The 21,178-nt window shown below is 45.9% G+C and overlaps 1 protein-coding gene across 2 annotated transcripts in view; it reads right to left on the bottom strand.

Moving 5' to 3' along the window:
* Positions 1 to 372: 372 nt before the first annotated feature.
* LOC311100027 (solute carrier family 12 member 2-like) overlaps positions 373 to 21,178 on the bottom strand; it is a gene marked incomplete at both ends in the record, with an annotated part of 123,767 nt that continues 102,961 nt past the window's right edge. For both annotated transcript variants that reach the window (XM_084140757.1, XM_084140758.1), the window contains 4 exons: positions 373 to 508; positions 1,770 to 1,837; positions 2,154 to 2,289; positions 12,373 to 12,459. In XM_084140757.1, coding sequence (XP_083996883.1) covers positions 373 to 508; positions 1,770 to 1,837; positions 2,154 to 2,289; positions 12,373 to 12,459 — 427 coding nt within the window. The remainder of the gene's footprint in view (positions 509 to 1,769; positions 1,838 to 2,153; positions 2,290 to 12,372; positions 12,460 to 21,178) is intronic.

Below are 21,178 nucleotides of genomic sequence, written 5' to 3'. Positions count from 1 at the left end.
GCCTAATCGCCCAACGTCAGTGCTAGACCTCACTAATGCTTGTGGCTGAATGGAAGCAAGTCCCTTCAGCAACGTTCCAACATCTAGTGGAAAGCCTTCCCAGAAGAGTGGAGGCTGTTATAGCAGCAAATGGGGGACCAACTCCATATTAATGCCCATAATTTTGGAATGAGATGGTCGACGAGCAGGTGTCCACATACTTTTGGTCATGTAGTGTAAGAGGCTGGACCTCCACACCATATCCTTTATCATTACTATATTATCATCAATTGCTACTGTTTCTACCTTCATTGAAGTGTATGTGTGCGTGTCTTAGTTAGGACTGGCGCTGGGATGGGAAGTCCCAAAGGCAGCGTGTGTGTGTGTGTGTGTTTAAGAGTAGAAGGTGAGGACGCTCTGGTGGTTGCCGCGCACCAGCAGGAGGGGAGGCAGGTCCTTGGACAGAGTCTCCAGCCAGGACATGTAAAGAGCACTGGACACCGCTCCCTTTCTGGCCAAGGGCATGCTCCTGTAGATAGATAGATAGATAGATTTAGGAAGTCATACTGTCATACAGTGTGCTTACCAAAAGGCACAATAGGGAAGATAACCTGTTGAGAAAAATACCCATGGGGTAGAGGCTAGGAGTCGATTTGGGATTGGGCGTATGTCCACAAAAGCTTAGTTAAAATGTACCCTAGGTCTGATGGGCTCCCGTTACATCACCAATACGGTCACACTCCCTGGGCAGTTACATAAAGAGTTCTTCACATGGGCTGGCTATCAATAATGTGACCAGCCCCACCATCAGGTCCCACTTTTATTGCATTAGTCTTGTTTCCCCACAGACTTCACAACAGCACTCACTCTCTCACACAATGTGATGAGGGACAGAAATAGCCCTATCCGTTTCGGATCCTTTCAAATCTCACCCTTGTGCCCCGTATATCAACAGCACAATAAACAACTCAATACCACACGCATACTTCAATAAAGTGCAGTTTGACTAACAGAGCATTGAAACATCATATTCTACACATCCATTAATGAGATACAAAATGGAGGTCCAGTGACACTGGCCCCATTCAGTATCAGTGGTGGAGGTGAGAAGAGCAGTAGTGATGTGGTGTTGTGAATAGGATAGGACAGCAGGGACTGAAGCAGAGCCAAGCCAGTGGTGGAGAGAGACAACGCTAGGGCAATTAACCTACAGCCCTACTGAATGAGTGCGAGTGGAGTATTGTCTGTGTGCGCCCATGCATAGAGAGGGAAGGACGAGTGAGGAAGCAGAGGGAGAATAAATGAGAGGAAAATGGAGAGGGGGAGAATAGGAAAATAGGTAAATATAGCAGAGAGAAAGGAGGATGAAGAGTGGATTGAGAGAGAGAAGGGAGAGCAACAGAGCGAAAAGGTGGAAGAGAAGAGGCAGGGAAGTGGGGGGAAATGGAGGAAAGGTGACAGAGGATGACAGAGGAGAGTGAGTGTTTATGTGAGGGCGGCTGGCGTCTCAGTTTACAGGGCACCCAGCTGATTCACTTAGCAGCTGTTATTACAATTTACATTTTAGTAATTTAGCAGACGCTCTTATCCAGAGAGACTTACAGGAGCAATTTGGGTTAAGTGCCTTGCTCAAGGGCACATTGACAGATTTTTCACCTAGTCAGTTCTGGGATTCTAACCAGTGATCTTTCGGTTACTGGCCCAACGCTCTTATCCGCTAGGCTACCTGCCGCCCCCAGACACAAGGCCTCAATACACACACAAAAATAAATGCTCTTAAATCTACTTACATGACAATGAGGTTAGCTGTGCTTGAGTGCTCCTTCAGCAGTTCGTTCAGTCTGATCTGACGATTAGTCTGAGAAGAACCAAAACAAAAACACAGGTTAAGGTGGACACACATCCGTCGGGTTACGAGATTACCATCTAAAGCAGCAGCCACACTTTGCTGTAGGATAGGCAGATATGGGAGTACTTTCATCCCCATATAGCTCATCAAAGACATTGGGCACAATACCAGACTCTGGAGGACCCCATTTCAAAATGGTTTATAGGCTTGGTTCTATTTGGCTCCTAGCATCCTAAAGATAGCCCCTACCACTTCCATGTTCACAGATCTGAAATAACTGGATAGGAGTAAGTAATATGGTGATGGCTAGAGTGGTTAGATTTACCTTGGCCCTAAAGAGCTCCAGCTCGTTGTCTGTGATCCTCCAGGGCTCGCTGGCCTTCAGTGCCTCCGCTGTATCCTGCTCCATGTCGTCCTCCTTCAGCCGGTACGGCTCGATCATCTCTTCAAAAGCAGTCACACTGCACAACCACACGGGATCAAAGGTTAGTAAATGATTAGTTAGAAACATTAGTACACACGCACAGTATATTTGACAGGCCAGTATATTGGAGTTTATACACTGAGTATATCAAACATTAGGAACACCTTCCTAAGATTGAGTTGCATCCCCTCAAGAGCCAACACTGTCATGATTATTGAATGTGTCAAAGTTCAACCCAATGCTATGTGAGAGCATACGTCATCACACAACAGCTATCATAGTCCCATGCAACGACAGGGTTGTGGGTTCGATTCACACGGGGGGCCAGTATGAAAATGTATGCACTCACTAACTGTAAGTCGCTCTGGATAAGAGCGTCTGCTAAATGACAAAAGAAAAAAAAAAGAAAAGAAAAAAAATCAGAGCACGCAACAGATCAGTGTACTGTCGACACTCGATCTGTTGTTTTTATGAAATAGTTTTTAATCATGTCAACAACAACTATCTTTAACCATTGGAAGTTCTGATAGCTGGGAACGCAAGTTTGTGTCCCGGATTCCTGCTAAAAAAACACATTAGTTAGCGGTTAGCCATCATGCTAAGAGAGCAAGATAACGCTAGCAGTGTTAGAGTCAAAACACCAGTGGTATTTGCGTCTAAATCTGGGCTCAAATGCGCTAGGTGCGAGATGATATCAATGCAAGAGGAGGAAAATAAGTTGGAACTCATTAATGAACATAAATTCTTTGTCTGTTCCAAATGTATCATCATCAAGCAGCTTAGGGAAGAGATTCTCAATCTGCTAGCTCAGCTGCGGGAAAAACAAGATGTGCTTTCTAAGTACTTTGATGCAGCCTAGGCACACAGAATTTCTGTTCTGAATGCCTCTTACAGCCAAGGGGTCGATGAGTAGGGCGGTACTGATCTGCTCCAATCCACTGGACAGATGGTAAACTCAACTCCGCGGCCAGTGGGGGACTGGACACTGGGAAGGCGAAGGAGGTCGGGTGGGAGGCAGTCTGGTCGGCCTCCATATATCCTAGTAGATCAGATCCAGCTATTAAACAGCTTTGCCCTGCTGGAGGTGGACATACCGGCCCTGGGGCTAAGCTCTGATCCTGGGAGTACACCAACAGCCAGCAGCCGTCCAGGGGAACCCTCCACAGCTCAGCCGGTCGCTGACCAAAGGAAACAAGGTCTTGGGCCCTCCTCCATCTCCCCGAGGATTCCGACGCCAGCCACTGCTACATGTTCGGCTCGTCAGGCTGGCATGAGTCGAAGCACACCTCCTCCCCGCTGCCCGAGGCAGGCCCGTTCTGTTCTCCCTCTTCCTTCCCCATCGGATTCCATCACAACCACCATTGTCGTGGGCAACTCGATGGTAAGAGATTTTGGCCTGCCTGCGGCCTGTGGGTTGACCAAGGTCCACTGTCACCCAGGCGCCCGTGTCCAAGACATCAACTCCCTCCTGCCCACAGTTCTAGCCAACTACTCTAATATTGGCACCATTGTCACTCACGTTGGATTTAACGACATTCACTCTCGGCAATCTGAGGAACTGAAGAAGGACTACAATATTCTGTTGAACACCCTTGTTTGCACAGGGAAGAGAGCAGTCATCTCTTGCACCCTGGCGTGCCCTAGAAGGGGTTCGGAACGTTACAGCCGCCTCGCTGCCCTAAACGAGTTCCTGAAGAAACTGTGCAAAGACAGGAATGTCTCCTTTTTTGACAATTTGAACTTGCTTTGGGATTCACCCTGACCGCAGGGGTTCCAGGATTATCTCCAACATAGCGAACTGCTCAAGAGACTGACGGTCTGGGTTTGGTACCGCTCCAGTCCTCCCTGTCATAATAAGCAACAGAAGACATGGAAATTGTATTATATTCCTGAGAAATAGAAGTGCAGTAAATGTAATCTAAATCTATGTTTCTTTAACTGTTAGCTCCGAGGGTATTGTCTGCAATAATCATATGCACATAGAATTGAATTCCACTGTTTGCACTGAAACTGTCTGCATTAGGAAGAAGCCAACTGTGGGCAGCCCACTTACTACCATTTACTCAAATGTAAATGTCACTGACATGTCTACCTCAAATCAGCCTTTCAGAATAGCACTAAAAACAAACAAGCAAACCAGAAAATGACTAAAAATAGCCCATATTAGCATACAGTATGTAGCCTGAGAAACAAGGTTCATGAAATTGACAATTTATTAAGATCAGAAAATATTCATATTCTGGCAATCTCTGAAAGGCACACACCTGTCTATATAAGGTCCCACAGTTGACAGTGCATGTCAGAGCAAAAACCAAGCCAGGTCGAAGGAATTGTCCATAGAGCTCAGAGACAGAATTGTGTCGAGGCACAGATCTGGGGAACGGTACCAAAACATTTCTGAAGCATTGAAGGTCCCCAAGAACACAGTGGCCTCCATCATTCTTCAATGGAAGAAGTTTGGAACCACAAAGACTCTTCCTAGAGCTGGCCGCCTAGCCAAACTGAGCAATAGGGGTAGAAGGGCCTTGGTCAGGGAGGTGACCAAGAACCCGATGGTCACTCTGACAGAGCTCCAGAGTTCCTCTGTGGATATGGTAGAACCTTCCAGAAGGAGAACCATCTCTGCAGCACTCCACCAATCAGGCCTTTATGGTAGAGTGGCCAGATGGAAGGCAATCCTCAGTAACAGGCACATGACAGCCCGCTTGGAGTTTGCCAAAAGGCACCCAAAGGACTCTGACCATGAGAAACAAGATTCTCTGGTCTGATGAAACCAATATTGAACTCTTTGGCCTGAATGCCAAGCGTCACGTCTGAAGGAAACCTGGCACCATCCCTACGGTGAAGCATGGTGGTGGCAACATCATGCTGTGGGGATGTTTTTCAGCGGCAGGGACTGGGATGCTCGTCAGGATCGAGGGAAAGATGAACGGAGCAAATACAGGTGTGCCAAGCTTGTAGCGTCATACCCAAGAAGACTCAAGGCTGTAATCGCTGCTTCAACAAAGTACTGAGTAAAGATTCGGAATACTTACGTAAATGTGATAAGTGTTGCATTTTTTATACATTTGCAAAAATTTATAAAAACCTGTTTTTGCTTTGTTATTATGGGGTATTGTGTGTAGATTGATGAGAAAAACAAACAAAATGTAATCCCTTTTAGAATAAGAATGTAACGTAACAAAATGTGGAAAAAGTGAAGGGGTTTGAATACTTTCCGAATGCCCTGTATTGGAAAGATATAAATGCAAATGGAGGTGTTGCCATGTATGTCCAGAGTCATATTCCTGTTAGGTTGAGAGAAAATCTTATGTCTGTGGATGTGGAAGTAATATGGCTACATGTTCATCTATTATTGTAGGAAGTTGCTATATAGACCACCAAGTGCTAAAAGTCAATATTTGGACTATATGTGTGAAACGTTGGATAATGTATGTGATATCAACAGAGGTATATTTTCTGGGTGACCTAAATATTGACTGGTTGTCATCAAGCTGCCCACTCAAAAAGAAGCTCCAAGCTGTAACTAGTGACTGCAATCTGGTTCAAGTCATCAGTCAACCTACCAGGGTATTTACAAACAGAACAGTAACTAAATCATCCACGTGTATTGATCACATCTTTACTAACGTTGCAGAAATCTGCTCTAAAGCAGTATCCACATCCACCGGATGTAGTGATCATAATATAATAGCCATATCTAGAAAAACAAAGTTCCAAAGACTAGACCTAAGTGTCGAAGATGTGAAAAATATTTGTTGGTCTGATGTGTGTAATGAGGAACATCCGGATGCTACAAGAAACTGACTGTTAGAACTGCCAAATACCAATGGATAGATGGGGAATTGAAAAACTGTATGGCTGAGAGGGATAAGGCAAAGGGAATAGCAAATAAGTCTGACAACACAGCAGACTGGCAAACCTACAGTAAATTGAGAAATCATGTAACAAAAAGAAGAAGAAACTATACTATGGAACAAAGATAAATGATATAAAGAATGATAGTACTTTAAATTAAATTCTTGTTCATAACAAAACCCTTTGATATTGCCAACCACTTTAATACCTTTTTTGTTTACACGATTAGCAAACTTAGGTATGACATGCAGACAACAAATGCTGAGCCTTCATATGCATGCATAATGGACCAAATAATGAAAGACAAGCACTGTAGTTTTGAGTTTCACAAAGTGGCAGTGGAAGAGGTGAAAAAATTGTTGCTATCTATAAATAAGGACAAACCATCTTGTACCAACTAGGGCTTTTACGTTGACCATATTACCGCCACACCGGCGGTCACGAGTCATGAAGGCAGTCAAATTACACGTGACTGTTCACTGTAATTAGGCTTCTCCCAGCTCTGATGTTAACGTTAGCTTGGCTCTCTCTGTGTGTTCGTGCCATGGAAGGAGGGGTTTTTCATTGGCAGAGAACAATGGCTAGCTAGTATGCTAACTATTCTAGCTAACTAACTGGCTAAATAAGTTGACGACGAACTCACTCAAACTGTCAAAACTAACCCAAAACTTTACACAACGTTAGACACGGACACGAATGATCTGCTTGGCATGTTAACACACTGGTGGTTTGTTGTAACCGAGTATTGGTGCTAAACCGTGTTATTGGAGGCTGGCATGCTACTTGGCTATGGCGTCATAGGATTCAGTGCCCTGGACGGTTTTCACAGAAGAATACTGTACCAAGTTAGCTAGCTGAATAAACTAAGTTAGTCTATTCCTAGAAACATTGAACCACTGTAGTTTACAACAATTATAATTTCTAAAGTGGAAGTTGGGAGAGTTATATTTGAGTGTTTCAGTGAAACGTAAGTGAGGGAGGCTCTCCCGCTCTCTCGCTTTCCCAGATGTTTAGTTCATTCCGATCTCCTTTGCATTATTGTAGCCATTTTCTGTAGCCTGTCAACTATGCGTCTGTCTATCCCTGTTCTCTCCTCTCCGCACAGGCTATACAAACGCCTCACACCGTGTGGCTGCTGCCACTCTAACCTGGTGGTCCCTGCACGCACGACCCACGTGGAGTTCCAGGTCTCCGGCAGCCTCTGGAACTGCCATTCTGCGGCCAACAAGGCAGAGTTCATCTCAGCCTATGCTACCCTCCAGTCCCTCGACTTCTTGGCGCTGACGGAGACATGGATTACCACAGAAAACACTGCTACTCCTACTGCTCTCTCCTCGTCTGACCATGTGATCTCGCATACCCCGAGAGCATCTGGTCAGCGGGGTGGTGGCACAGGAATCCTATCTCTCCCAAGTGGACATTCTCTCTTTCTCCCCTGACCCATCTGTCTATCTCCTCATTTGAATTCCATGCTGTCACAGTCACTAGCCCATTCAAGCTTAACATCCTTATCATTTATCGCCCTCCAGGTTCCCTTGGAGAGTTCATCAATGAGCTTGACACCTTGATAAGTTCCTTTCCTGAGGATGGCTCACCCCTCACAGTTCTGGGTGACTTTAACCTCCCTACGTCTACCTTTGACTAATTTCTCTCTGCCTCCTTTCTACTCCTCTCCTCTTTTGACCTCACCCTCTCACCGTCCGCCTCTACTCACAAGGCAGGCAATACGCTGGACGTCATCTTTACTAGATGCTGTTCTTCTACTAATCTCACTGCAAATCCCCTCCAAGTCTCCGACCACTACTTTGTATCCTTTTCTCTCTCGCTCTCCTCCAACACTACTCACTCTGCCCCTACTCAGATGGTAATGCGCCGTCGCAACCTTCGCTCTCTCTCTCCCGCTACTCTCTCCTCTTCCATCCTATCATCTCTTCCCTCTGCTCAATTCTTCTCCCTCCAATCTCCTGATTCTGCCTCCTCAACCCTCCTCTCCTCCCTTTCTGCATCCTTTGACTCTCTATGTCCCCTATCCTCCCGGCCGGCTCGGTCCTCCCCTCCTGCTCCGTGGCTTGACGACTCATTGCGAGCTCACAGAACAGGGCTCCGGGCAGCCGAGCAGAAATGGAGGAAAACTAGACGCCCTGCGGACCTGGCATCTTTTCACTCCCTCCTCTCTACATTTTCTTCCTCTGTTTCTGCTGCTAAAGCCACTTTCTACCACTCTAAATTCCAAGCCTCTGCCTCTAACCCTAGGAAGCTCTTTGCCACCTTCTCCTCCCTGCTGAATCCTCCTCCCCCTCCCCCCCTCCAACCTCTCTGTGGATGACTTCGTCAACCATTTTGAAAAGAAGGTTGACGACATCCGATCCTCGTTTGTTAAGTCAAATGACACCGGTGGTCCTGCTCACACTGCCCTACCCTTTGCTTTGACTTCTTTCTCCCCTCTCTCTCCAGATGAAATCTTGCGACATGTGACGGCCAGCCGCCCAACAACCTGCCCGCTTGACCCTATCCCCTCCTCTCTTCTCCAGACCATTTCCGGAGACCTTCTCCCTTACCTCACCTCGCTCATCAACTCATCCTTGACCGCTGGCTATGTCCCTTCCATCTTCAAGAGAGCGAGAGTTGCACCCCTTCTCAAAAAACCTACACTCAATCCCTCTGATGTCTTTCTTTTCTCTCCAAAACTCTTGAGCGTGCCGTCTTTACCCAACTCTCTTGCTATCTCTCTCAGAATTACCTTCTTGATCCAAACCAGTCAGGTTTCAAGACTGGTCATTCAACTGAGACTGCTCTTCTCTGTGTCACGGAGGCTCTCCGCACTGCTAAAGCTAACTCTCTCTCCTCTGCTCTCGTCCTTCTAGACCTATCTGCTGCCTTTGATACTGTGAACCATCAGATCCTCCTCTCCACCCTCTCTGAGTTGGGCATCTCTGGCGCGGCTCACTCTTGGATTGCGTCCTACCTGACAGGTTGCTCCTACCAGGTGGCATGGCGAGAATCTGTCTCCGCACCATGGTGTCCCCCAGGGCTCAGTTCTAGGCCCTCTCCTATTCTCGCTATACACCAAGTCACTTGGCTCTGTCATATCCTCACATGGCCTCTCCTATCATTGCTACGCAGACGACAAACAATTAATATTCTCCTTTCCCCCTTCTGATAACCAAGTGGCGAATCGCATCTCTGCATGTCTGGCAGACATCAGTGTGGATGACGGATCACCACCTCAAGCTGAACCTCGGCAAGACGGAGCTGCTCTTCCTCCCGGGGAAGGACTGCCCGTTCCATGATCTTGCCATCACGGTTGACAACTACGTTGTGTCCTCCTCACAGAGTGCAAAGAGCCTTGGCGTGACCCTGGACAACACCCTGTCGTTCTCCGCTAACATCAAGGCGGTGACCCAATCCTGTAGGTTCATGCTCTACAACATTCGCAGAGTACGACCCTGCCTTACACAGGAAGCAGCACCGGTCCTAATCCAGGCACTTGTCATCTCCCGTCTGGATTACTGCAACTCGCTGTTGGCTGGGCTCCCTGCCTGTGCCATTAAACCCCTACAACTCATCCAGAACGCCGCAGCCCGTCTGGTGTTCAACCTTCCCAAGTTCTCTCACATCACCCAGCTCCTCCGCACACTCCACTGGCTTCCAGTTGAAGCTCGCATCTGCTACAAGACCATGGTGCTTGCCTACGGAGCTGTGAGGGGAACGGCACCTCCGTACCTTCAGGCTCAGATCAGTCCCTACAACCAAATGAGGGCATTGCGTTCATCCACCTCTGGCCTGCTGGCCCCCCTATCTCTATGGAAGCACAGTTCCCGCTCAGCCCAGTCAAAACTGTTCGCTGCTCTGGCACCCCAATGGTGGAACAAGCTCCCTCACGACGCCAGGACAGCGGAGTCACTCACCACCTTCCGGAGACACTTGAAACCCCACCTCTTTAAGGAATACCTGGGATAGGATAAAGTAATCCTTCTACCCCCCCTTACCCCACCCCAAAGAGAAAAATAAATAAAAATAACATATTGTAAAGTTGTTGTTCCACTGGCTATCATAAGGTGAATGCACCAATTTGTAAGTCGCTCTGGATAAGAGCGTCTGCTAAATGACGAAAATGTAAATGCTGCTGATGGCCATTAGTAGCCTACCAAACTTGCTAACTGCCTGGTACTCAGCACTCTATTGTCCCTCTAACCACTCTGACATCAATGCAAATCTAAACAAACACTTCATGAGAGCCCATGAGCTCATGTTGCGCAACATTACTAATATTAAGCACATTGCTTCTCGTTACAACAGGAACCACGGGAAAAGCGTCCTCCAGTCACTATGTAAGTGCATAGATTACATGTATTTTTCCCCTGCCCCAGGTCCAGAACAGAGGCTGGGAAACGCACAGTATTAAATAGAGCCATGACTACATTGAACTCTGCCACCCCAGGTAACTAAAGCTAGCAATAAAACCAGTTAAAAAACAGATAAAAGAACACCTTACTGCACAAAGGGGACTGTGAAGAGACACCGCCATTTTATATATATATATATATATATATTGTATTGTAATTTGCACTGTACTATGTATTAGACCTAGATATTGTGTTTATGTACTGATATGTAGGCTATGTATGATGTTAAAAATTGATGTATTTCAGTCCTTGACTAATAATTGTCTGTACTATGTCATGTGGACCACATGAAGAGTAGCTGATGCTTTTGCAGCTGCTAATGGGTATCCTAATAAATACCAAATTTGGTGTTTTGATAATGGTGGTGGAAAACGCTGTCTCAGGCGCCGCTCCAGAATCTCCCATAAGTCTTCAATTGGGTTGAGATCTGGTGACTGATACACACAATTTAACCCCACTATCACACACACAATTTAACCCCGCTATGCTCCTTTGAGACCACTTTTAAAGTCACAGATCTCTTCTTCTAGCCATGGTAGCCAATATAATGGGCAACTGGGCATTTTTATATATGACCCTGAGCATGATGGGATGTTAATTGCTTAATTAACTCAGGAACCACACCTGTGTGGAAGGACCTGCTTTCAATATACTTTGTATCCCTCATTTACTCAAGCACTTCCTTTATTTTGGCAGTTATCTGTATATTGCAGTAATATGTTTCATTCAAAAATGTTTCAAGTCAAATGAACTTGATTTGGTGGTCCTCTGTAGCTCAATTGGTAGAGCATGGCGCTTGTAACGCCAGGGTAGTGGGTTCGATCCCCGGGACCACCCATACGTAAAAATGTATGCTTTGGATAAAAGCATCTGCTAAATGGCATATTATATTATATTATTATTTGGAATTATTGCAATGGTTGTGTTACAATAACGTGGGGACCATTCAATTTGATTGTTTCTGACTGCTATCATTAGTAGCATACATTTCGATGAATGTCTCTTTACGCAAGGCATTGGAAATAATTAAAAGTTGATGAGAAACATAGCTAACTAGGAAAAAACTAACATTTTCAAAACGCTACTGTCTGTTACTATGCACAATAATCAGTTTTCTACAGCCTGCAGCTTACATTAGCAATCAGCAATATGCCACTTAAGCGTCCAAAAGGGAATTATCCTATTATTCATATTTGAGAATGTCAATAAAGGGTTTCCTGTAAATATTTAAGTGCTTGCAGACTGGTTGACTCCCATTTCAAAGAGCAGCGTGTGCTCACTTCACTTTCCTTTTTCTTGTTGTATTTTACCCCCTTTTTCTCCCCAATTGCAATCCAATCTCATTGCTGCAACTCCCCAACGGGCTCGGGAGAGGCGAAAGTCGAGTCATGCGTCCTCCGAAACATGACCTGCCAAACCGCGGTTCTTAACACCCGCCGGCTTAACCCGGAAGCCAGCTGCACCAATGTGTCAGAGGAAACACTGTGCAACTGACGACCGAAGTTAGCCTGCAGCACGATGAGCAAGGTAAAGCCCCCGGGCCAAACCCTCCCCTTCCCCGGACGACGCTGGGCCAATTGTGCACCGCCCTATGGGACTCCCGGTCACGGCCGGTTGTGACACAGCCGTGGATCGAAGCCGGGTCTGTAGTGACGCCTCTAGCGCTGTGATGCAGTGCCTTAGACCGCTGCACCACTCGGGAGGCCTTGGCTTTTTTTTGGTCAACTTTTCACATACATTTTGCCTTCACATTTCAATTTAGAACACATTTGTGAAATTAAAATAGACATTTAAAAATCATTGCCAACCCCAACCCGCCCGACAACCTCAGAACGGTCATAAGAAAAACAACATACTTCTCTTTCTTGGGCTTGGTGTTGATGTCTCCTAGTACGTTGATGTCGGAGAAGTCTATCCTGAACTTGCTGAGCAGTGTGGCCATCCTGAGGAGAAAATGGAATAACAAACGCTTTATAAAACACTGAAGCCACATTTCATGCAACTTACATCCAAGAGCTCTGGAGAGACCGCACAAGCCACTGAGGACATCAAGAAGCCATTTGAAAGGATTGCCGCTGTTTGAAGTAGCACAGCGAACAGGTGCGAGCTGAAGTCGATATTTTGGAGAGAAAAAAAAGCTGTTGTGGCTGTTGAGAGGCTCTCTCTTTATGACAGTCATTTCCCTAGGCTTTTTTAAATCTAGGGATAACTTCTCCTCAAAACATTTTCAGCGTCAGCGACTCCAAACATGTCATGTCTGCCTAGGTACGGCGACTTTTATATCCAACAACTTTTATATCAAAGGGATACTTGAATCCTCAATTACATGCGGAGAGTTTGGATGGGATATTATTGCAATAAAGTATTGAACGAATGATGTCCAAAAAAGATAGATTGCCAATACTGAAACTTTTTTAAATTAGTGAGGAAATGTCTGTTCCTGGTTTTTCAAGTAATGAACGCACAAACATGTGGCTTGTGACACACACACACACACACACACACTCTAGGGTGGAAGGCCTGGGTTGCCAGTGCGGTGCTAATTTTAGCCAACAAAAGGAGGCAGGAGGCAGCTGTGGGGGACAATGAGAGTGAGGGTCAGGACATTTGCGTTGGACAATAACACTGCCGCCACGTTGGTTTGTAATTTACAGAACACAGAGAGAAAGAGACTGAAAGAGAGAGACAGAGAGAAAACAGAAGAGTGGGAGAAAGAGAGAGATGAATAGAATCAGAAATAGTGTGAAAGAGAGAGAGAAAGATAGAGACCCTAACCTGCTTCTGTGAAGCGAATACAACAATACATTGTTATATAAAAAGACATGCAGATTTAATGTGGTGGTGGAACAACGTGGATTTAATCCCGTAGGGCCGTGCCCATGCCAGTCAGTGACTAAGCAGTATTTTTGGAAGGCGATGCAGCTTAGGGCTCTGACGGGCAGCTAAGAGCAGAGCGAGCTCATCCCTCGAACCAGTAACACACTGATCTTATTTAGCATTGGAGGTATTAGGGGTTTGAGAGTTTTAGAGGGAATTTGCCAGACAGACCTAAATCTAGGATGTAAGAGAATATAAAAATGTATTACTCATTATGGAATGGAAAGAATGGAAGAATAGGAAAATGCGTCATTCACTAATACAATGTACAGAACAAGTATTTGATACACTGCCGATTTTGCAGGTTTTCCTACTTACAAAGCATGTAGAGGTCTGTAATTTTTATCATAGGTACACTTCAACTATGAGAGACGGAATCTAAAAAAAAAAAATCCAGAAAATCACATTGTATGATTTTTAAGTAATTAATTTGCATTTTATTGCATGACATAAGTATTTGATCACCTACCAAACAGTAAGAATTCCAGCTCTCACAGACCTGTTAGTTTTTCTTTAAGAAGCCCTCCTGTTCTCCACTCATTACCTGTATTAACTGCACCTGTTTGAACTCGTTACCTGTATAAAAAACACCTGTCCACACACTCAATCAAACAGACTCCAACCTCTCCACAATGGCCAAGAACAGAGAGCTGTGTAAGGACATCAGGGATAGAATTGTAGACCTGCACAAGGCTGGGATGGGCTACAGGACAATAGGCAAGCAGCTTGGTGAGAAGGCAACAACTGTTGGCACAATTATTAGAAAATGGAAGAAGTTCAAGATGACGGTCAATCACCCTCGGTCTGGGGCTCCATGCAAGATCTCACCTCGTGGGGCATCAATGATCATGAGGAAGGTGAGGGATCAGCCCAGAACTACACAGCAGGACCTGGTCAATGACCTGAGAGCTGGGACCACAGTCTCAAAGAAAACCATTAGTAACACACTACGCCGTCATGGATTAAAATCCTGCAGCGCACGCAAGGTCCCCCTGCTCAAGCCAGCGCATGTCCAGGCCCGTCTGAAGTTTGCCAATGACCATCTGAATGATCCAGATGAGGAATGGGAGAAGGTCATGTGGTCTGATGAGACAAAAATAGAGCTTTTTGGTCTAAACTCCACTCGCTGTGTTTGGAGGAAGAAGAAGGATGAGTACAACCCCAAGAACACCATCCCAACCGTGAAGCATGGAGGTGGAAACATCATTCTTTGGGGATGCTTTTCTGCAAAGGGGACAGGACGACTGCACCGTATTGAGGGGAGGATGGATGGGGCCATGTATCGCGAGATCTTGGCCAACAACCTCCTTCCATCAGTAAGAGCATTGAAGATGGATCGTGGCTGGGTCTTCCAGCATGACAACGACCTGAAACACACAGCCAGGGCAACGAAGGAGTGGCTCCGTAAGAAGCATCTCAAGGTCCTGGAGTGGCCTAGCCAGTCTCCAGACCTGAACCCAATAGAAAATCTTTGGAGGGAGCTGAAAGTCTGTGTTGCCCATCGACAGCCCCGAAACCTGAAGGATCTGGAGAAGGTCTGTATGGAGGAGTGGGCCAAAATCCCTGCTGCAGTGTGTGCAAACCTGGTCAAGACCTACAGGAAACTTATGATCTCTGTAATTGCAAACAAAGGTTTCTGTACCAAATATTAAGTTCTGCTTTTCTGATGTATCAAATACTTATGTCATGCAATAAAATGCAAATTAATTACTTAAAAATCATACAATGTGATTTTCTGGATTTTTGTTTTAGATTCTGTCTCTCACAGTTGAAGTGTACCTATGATAAAAATTACAGACCTCTACATGCTTTGTAAGTAGGAAAACCTGCAAAATCGGCAGTGTATCAAATACTTGTTCTCCCCACTGTATATACTAAAGTATGTGGACACCGCTTCAGATTAGTTGATTCGGCTATTTTAGCAACACCCGTTGCTGACAGGTGTATTAAATCGAGCACACAGCCATGCAATCTCCATAGACAAACATTGGCATTAGAACGGTCTTACTGAAGAGCCCAGTGACTTTCAACGTGGCACCGTCATAGGATGCCACCTTTCCAACAAGTCTGTTTGTCAAATTTCTGCCCTGCTAGAGCTGCCCGGGCAAATGTAAGTGCTGTTATTGTGAAGTGGAAATGTCTAGGAGCAACAAAGGCTCAGCCGCGAAGTGGTAGGCCACACAAGCTCACAGAACGGGACCGCCGAGTGCTGAAGCACGTAAAAATCGTCTGTCCACGGTTGCAACACTCACTACCAAGTTCCAAACTACCTCTGGAAGCAACGTCTACACATTAACTGTTTGTCGGGAGCTTTATGAAATGGGTTTCCATTTCCATGGCCAAGCAGCCGCACACAAGTCTAAGATCCCCATGCGCAATGCCAAGCGTCAGCTGGAGTGGGAACGCGTTCTCTGGAGTGATTAATCACGCATCACCATCTGGCAGTCCGACGGACAAATCTGGGTTTAGCAGATGCCAGGAGAACGCTACCTGGCGGAATGCATAGTGCCAACTGTAAAGTTAGGTGGAAGATGAATAATGGTCTAGGGCTGTTTTTCATGGTTCTGGCTAGGCCCCTTAGTTCCAGTGAAGGGAAATCTTAACGCTACATCATACAATGACATTCTAGACGATTCTATGCTTCCAACTTTGTGGCAACAGTTTGGGGAACGCCCTTTCCTGTTTCAGCATGACAATGCCCCTGCTCACAAAGCGAGGTCCATACAGAAATGGTTTGTTGAGATCGGTGTGGAATAACTGGACTGGCCTGCACAGAGCCCTGACCTCAACTCTATCGAACACCTTTGGGATTTTTTTTATATTTATTTCACCTTTATTTAACCAGGTAAGCCAGTTGAGAACAGGTTCTCATTTACAACTGCGACCTGGCCAAGATAAAGCAAAGCAGTGCAATAAAAACAACACAGAGTTACATATGGGGTAAAAAACAAAGTCAAAAATACAACAGAAAATATATATACAGTGTGTGCAAATGTAGCAAGTTATGGAGGTAAGGCAATAAATAGGCTATAGTGCAGAATAATTACAATAGTATTAACACTGGAATGCTAGATGTGCAAGAGATTATGTGCAAATAGAGATACTGGGGTGCAAAAGAGCAAAATAAATAACAATATAGGGATGAGGTAGTTGGGTGGGCTAATTTCAGATGGGCTGTGTACAGGTGCAGTGATCGGTAAGGTGCTCTGACAACTGATGCTTAAAGTTATTGAGGGAGATAAGAGTCTCCAGCTTCAGAGATTTTTGCAATTCGTTCCAGTCATTGGCAGCAGAGAACTGGAAGGAATGGCGGCCAAAGGAGGTGTTGGCTTTGGGAATGACCAGTGAGATATACCTGCTGGAGCGCAGACTACGGGTGGGTGCTGCTATGGTGACCAATGAGCTAAGATAAGGCGGGGATTTGCCTAGCAGTGATTTATAGATGGCCTGGAGCCAGTGGGTTTGACGACGAACATGTAGTGAGGACCAGCCAACAAGAGCGTACAGGTCACAGTGGTGGGTAGTGTATGGGGCTTTGGAGACAAAACGGATGGCACTGTGATAGACTACATCCAATTTGCTGAGTAGAGTGTTGGAGGCTATTTTGTAAATGACATCGCCGAAGTCAAGGATCGGTAGGATAGTCAGTTTTACGAGGGCATGTTTGGCAGCATGAGTGAAGGAGGCTTTGTTGCGAAATAGGAAGCCGATTCTAGATTTAACTTTGGATTGGAGATTCTTTATGTGAGTCTGGAAGTTGAGTTTACAGTCTAACCAGACACCTAGGTATTTGTAGTTGTCCACATACTCTAGGTCAGACCCGTCGAGAGTGGTGATTCTAGTCGGGTGGGCGGGTGCCAGCAGCGTTCGATTGAAAAGCATGCATTTAGTTTTACTAGTGTTTAAGAGCAGTTGGAGGCTACTGAAGGATTGTTGTATGGCATTGAAGCTCGTTTGGAGGTTTGTTAACACAGTGTCCAATGAAGGGCCAGATGTATACAAAATGGTGTCGTCTGCGTAGAGGTGGATCTGAGAGTCACCAGCAGCAAGAGCGACATCATTGATATACACGGAGAAAAGTGTCGGCCCAAGAATTGAACCCTGTGGCACCCCCATAGAGACTGCCATAGGTCCAGACAACAGGCCCTCCGATTTGACACACTGAACTCTATCTGAGAAGTAGTTGGTGAACCAGGCGAGGCAGTCATTTGAGAAACCAAGGCTATTTAGTCTGCCAATAAGAATGCGGTGGTTGACAGAGTCGAAAGCCTTGGCCAGGTCGATGAAGACGGCTGCACAGTACTGTCTATTATCAATCGCGGTTATAATATCGTTTATGACCTTGAGCGTGGCTGAAGTGCACCCGTGACCAGCTCGGAAACCGGATTGCATAGCGGAGAAGGTACGGTGGTATTCGAAATGGTCGGTGATCTGTTTGTTAACTTGGCTTTCAAATACTTTCGAAAGGCAGGGCAGGATGGATATAGGTCTGTAGCAGTTTGGATCTAGAGTGTCACCCCCTTTGAAGAGGGGGATGACCGCGGCAGCTTTCCAATCTCTGGGGATCTCAGACGTTATGAAAGAGAGGTTGAACAGACTAGTAATAGGGGTTGCGACAATTTCGGCGGCTAGTTTTAGAAAGAAAGGGTCCAGATTGTCTAGCCCAGCTGATTTGTAGGGGTCCAGATTTTGCAGCGCTTTCAAAACATCAGCTGTCTGAATTTGTGTGAAGGAGAAGCGGGGGGGGGCATGGGCAAGTTGCAGCAGAGGGTGCAGAGTTGGTGGCCGGGTTAGTGGTAGCCAGATGGAAAGCATGGCCAGCTGTAGCAAAATGCTTGTTGAAATTCTCGATTATTGTAGATTTATCGGTGGTGATAGTGTTTCCTAGCCTCAGTGCAGTGGGCAGCTGGGAGGAAGTGCTCTTATTCTCCATGGACTTTACAGTGTCCCAAAACTTTTTGGAGTTAGTGCTACAGGATGCAAATTTCTGTTTGAAAAAGTTAGCCTTTGCTTTCCTGACTGCTTGTGTATATTGGTTCCTAACTTCCCTGAAAAGTTGCATATCGCGGGGGCTATTTGATGCTAATGCTGTACGCCACAGGATGTTTTTGTGCTGGTCAAGGGCAGTCAAGTCTGAGGAGAACCAGGGGCTATATCGGTTCTTAGTTCTGTATTTTTTGAATGGGGCATGTTTATTTAAGATCGAGAGGAAATTACTTTTAAGGAACAACCAGGCATCCTCTACTGACGGAATGAGATCTATATCCATCCAGGATACCTGGGCCAGGTCAATTAGGAAGGCATGCTCGCTAAAGTGTTTTAGGGAGCGTTTGACAGTGATGAGGGGTGGTCGTTTGACCGCGGACCCGTTACGGACGCAGGCAATAAGGCAGTGATCGCTGAGATCCTGGTTGAAGACAGCTGAGGTGTATTTAGAGGGTATGTTAGTCAGGATGATATCTATGAGGGTACCCATGTTTACGGATTTAGGGTTGTACCTGGTAGGTTCGTTGATAATTTGCGTGAGGTTGAGGGCATCTAGCTTGGATTGTAGGATGGCTGGGGTATTAAGCATATCCCAATTTAGGTCACCAAGCAGTACAAACTCTGAGGATAAATGGGGGGCAATCAATTCACATATGGTGTCCAGGGCACAGCTGGGGGCTGAGGGGGGTCTGTAGCAAGCGGCAACAGTGAGAGACTTATTTCTGGAAAGGTGGATTTTTAGAAGTAGAAGCTCAAACTGTTTGGGCACAGACCTGGATAGTATGATAGAGCTCTGCAGGCTATCTCTACAGTAGATTGCAACTCCACCCCCTTTGGCAGTTCTATCTAGACGGAAAATGTTATAGTTGGGGATGGAAATTTCAGAATTTTTGGTGGCCTTCCTGAGCCAGGATTCAGACACTGCTAGAACATCAGGGTTGGCAGAGTGTGCTAACGCAGTGAATAACTCAAACTTAGGAAGTAGACTTCTGATATTTATGTGCAAGAAACCAAGACTTTTGCGATTACAGAAGTCATCAAATGATAGCGCCTGGTGAGTAGGAGTGATACTGAGGGCTGCAGGGCCTGGGTTAGCCTCTACATCACCAGGGGCCTCATGTATCAATCTTGCGTACGCACGAAAACACGGCGTACGCCAGCTTTCACGTTCACGGTCAGATGTACTAACAGTGAAATTAACGTAAGAATGTGCGTTCTTCCACGTAAACTTCAGGCCTGGCGTACGTACATTTTTGTGATGTTTGTCCGTTGGCGACTCATAGAGGCAATAAAGTGAAGTGGCAAACATTACACTACGAACTGTTCTATCGCACCTGCCAGATATTGCTTATAATTTGTAATTGATAAATGATTTGCCATATTATTGTCACACGAGTCTTATTAGAATATTCTATTAATTATGCAATTAAGTAAGAACATATATAAAGGATGTGAAAATTGATACAACCCGTCTAGCAATGGCAGCTTTGGCTTTATTAGAAGACATTTTCAATGGACAAATCCGGAGAGAACGAGTTTTTAGGGACCACGGTGATTTTCTGGCCCACGACGATGACTGGCTCATCAGCCGTTTCAGATTTCCAAGGGCTATACTCTTGGAGCTCTGCGCTGAGTTGGGTCCGAATTTGGAAAGAGAGACAGTGAGGAGCCACGCATTACCCGTTCCTTTACAGGTGCTTACTACACTTGGTTTCCTAGCAACCGGTTCTTTCCAAAGAGAACTGGCAGACCGCTCAGGAATAAGCCAGTCGTGTTTGAGCCGTGCAATGCCACCTGTATGGGACGGCATCATCCGCTTGTCTACCAGGTATATAACGTTCCCATACGATGCAGGTGACCAGCCAAACATCAAAGCGCAATTTGCAGCGATAGCCGGTTTTCCTAATGTAATCGGAGCGATCGACTGCACACATATTGCTATAAAGGCGCCATCTGAAGACGAATTTGCATATGTGAATCGGAAACATTTCCATTCAATAAATGTGCAGATTATATGTGATGCACAAATGCGCCTAACAAATATTGTGGCAAGGTGGCCTGGGTCAACCCATGATTCATATATCCTTACAAACAGCATGGTTGGGATGAGACTCCAAGCTGGCAGGGTGCGCGATGGGTGGCTACTTGGTAAGTTATGCATTTAAATGTATGGTTCTATCTAAAAGTAAAATGTTTGTGTCTGTAATTATTATTACTGCCCATCAGGAGACAGTGGTTATCCACTAAAGACGTGGCTGTTAACCCCCCTCACCAACCCACAAACTGACCGAGAGCGCAGATACAATGATGCCCATTCCCGCACTCGGTCAGTTGTGGAGCGGGCGATTGGGCAGCTGAAATGTCGGTGGCGCTGCCTTGACAGGACCGGGGGGATGCTGTTATACCGCCCTGACAAGGTTTGCCGCATCATACTGGCCTGTGGAGTGCTGCACAATGTCGCGCACAGGCATGGCATACCCCTTGGTGAGGTGGGGGCACCGCCAGATGACCCTGACCCAGGACCAGTATATGTGCAGCACAATCAACAAGCCATTCAGGCCCGTCAACGTGTAATTACGACAATATAAATGGTACTCAGACACAAAGTTCATTTTTTGACCAATTCTTTTAATGAATGGCTTATTTCTGTGAGTGCGTCAGTGACATTTTTAAGGTGACTGTTCATTTCTTCAATGGCCCTAACAATTTGTTGTTGTGACTCCAGAACAGCATGCGTCAAGACATGGCCAGATGGACGGGCTTCAGCACTGGGGGGAACATTAGAGACACGGGAGACGC

The sequence above is a fragment of the Coregonus lavaretus genome, assembly GCF_964263955.1.
Source record: "Coregonus lavaretus genome assembly, chromosome: 24".
In the NCBI taxonomy this organism is placed as follows: domain Eukaryota; kingdom Metazoa; phylum Chordata; class Actinopteri; order Salmoniformes; family Salmonidae; genus Coregonus; species Coregonus lavaretus.
The sequence above is the reverse complement of the archived record's forward strand: the minus strand, read 5'-3'. Positions and strand labels throughout refer to the sequence as shown.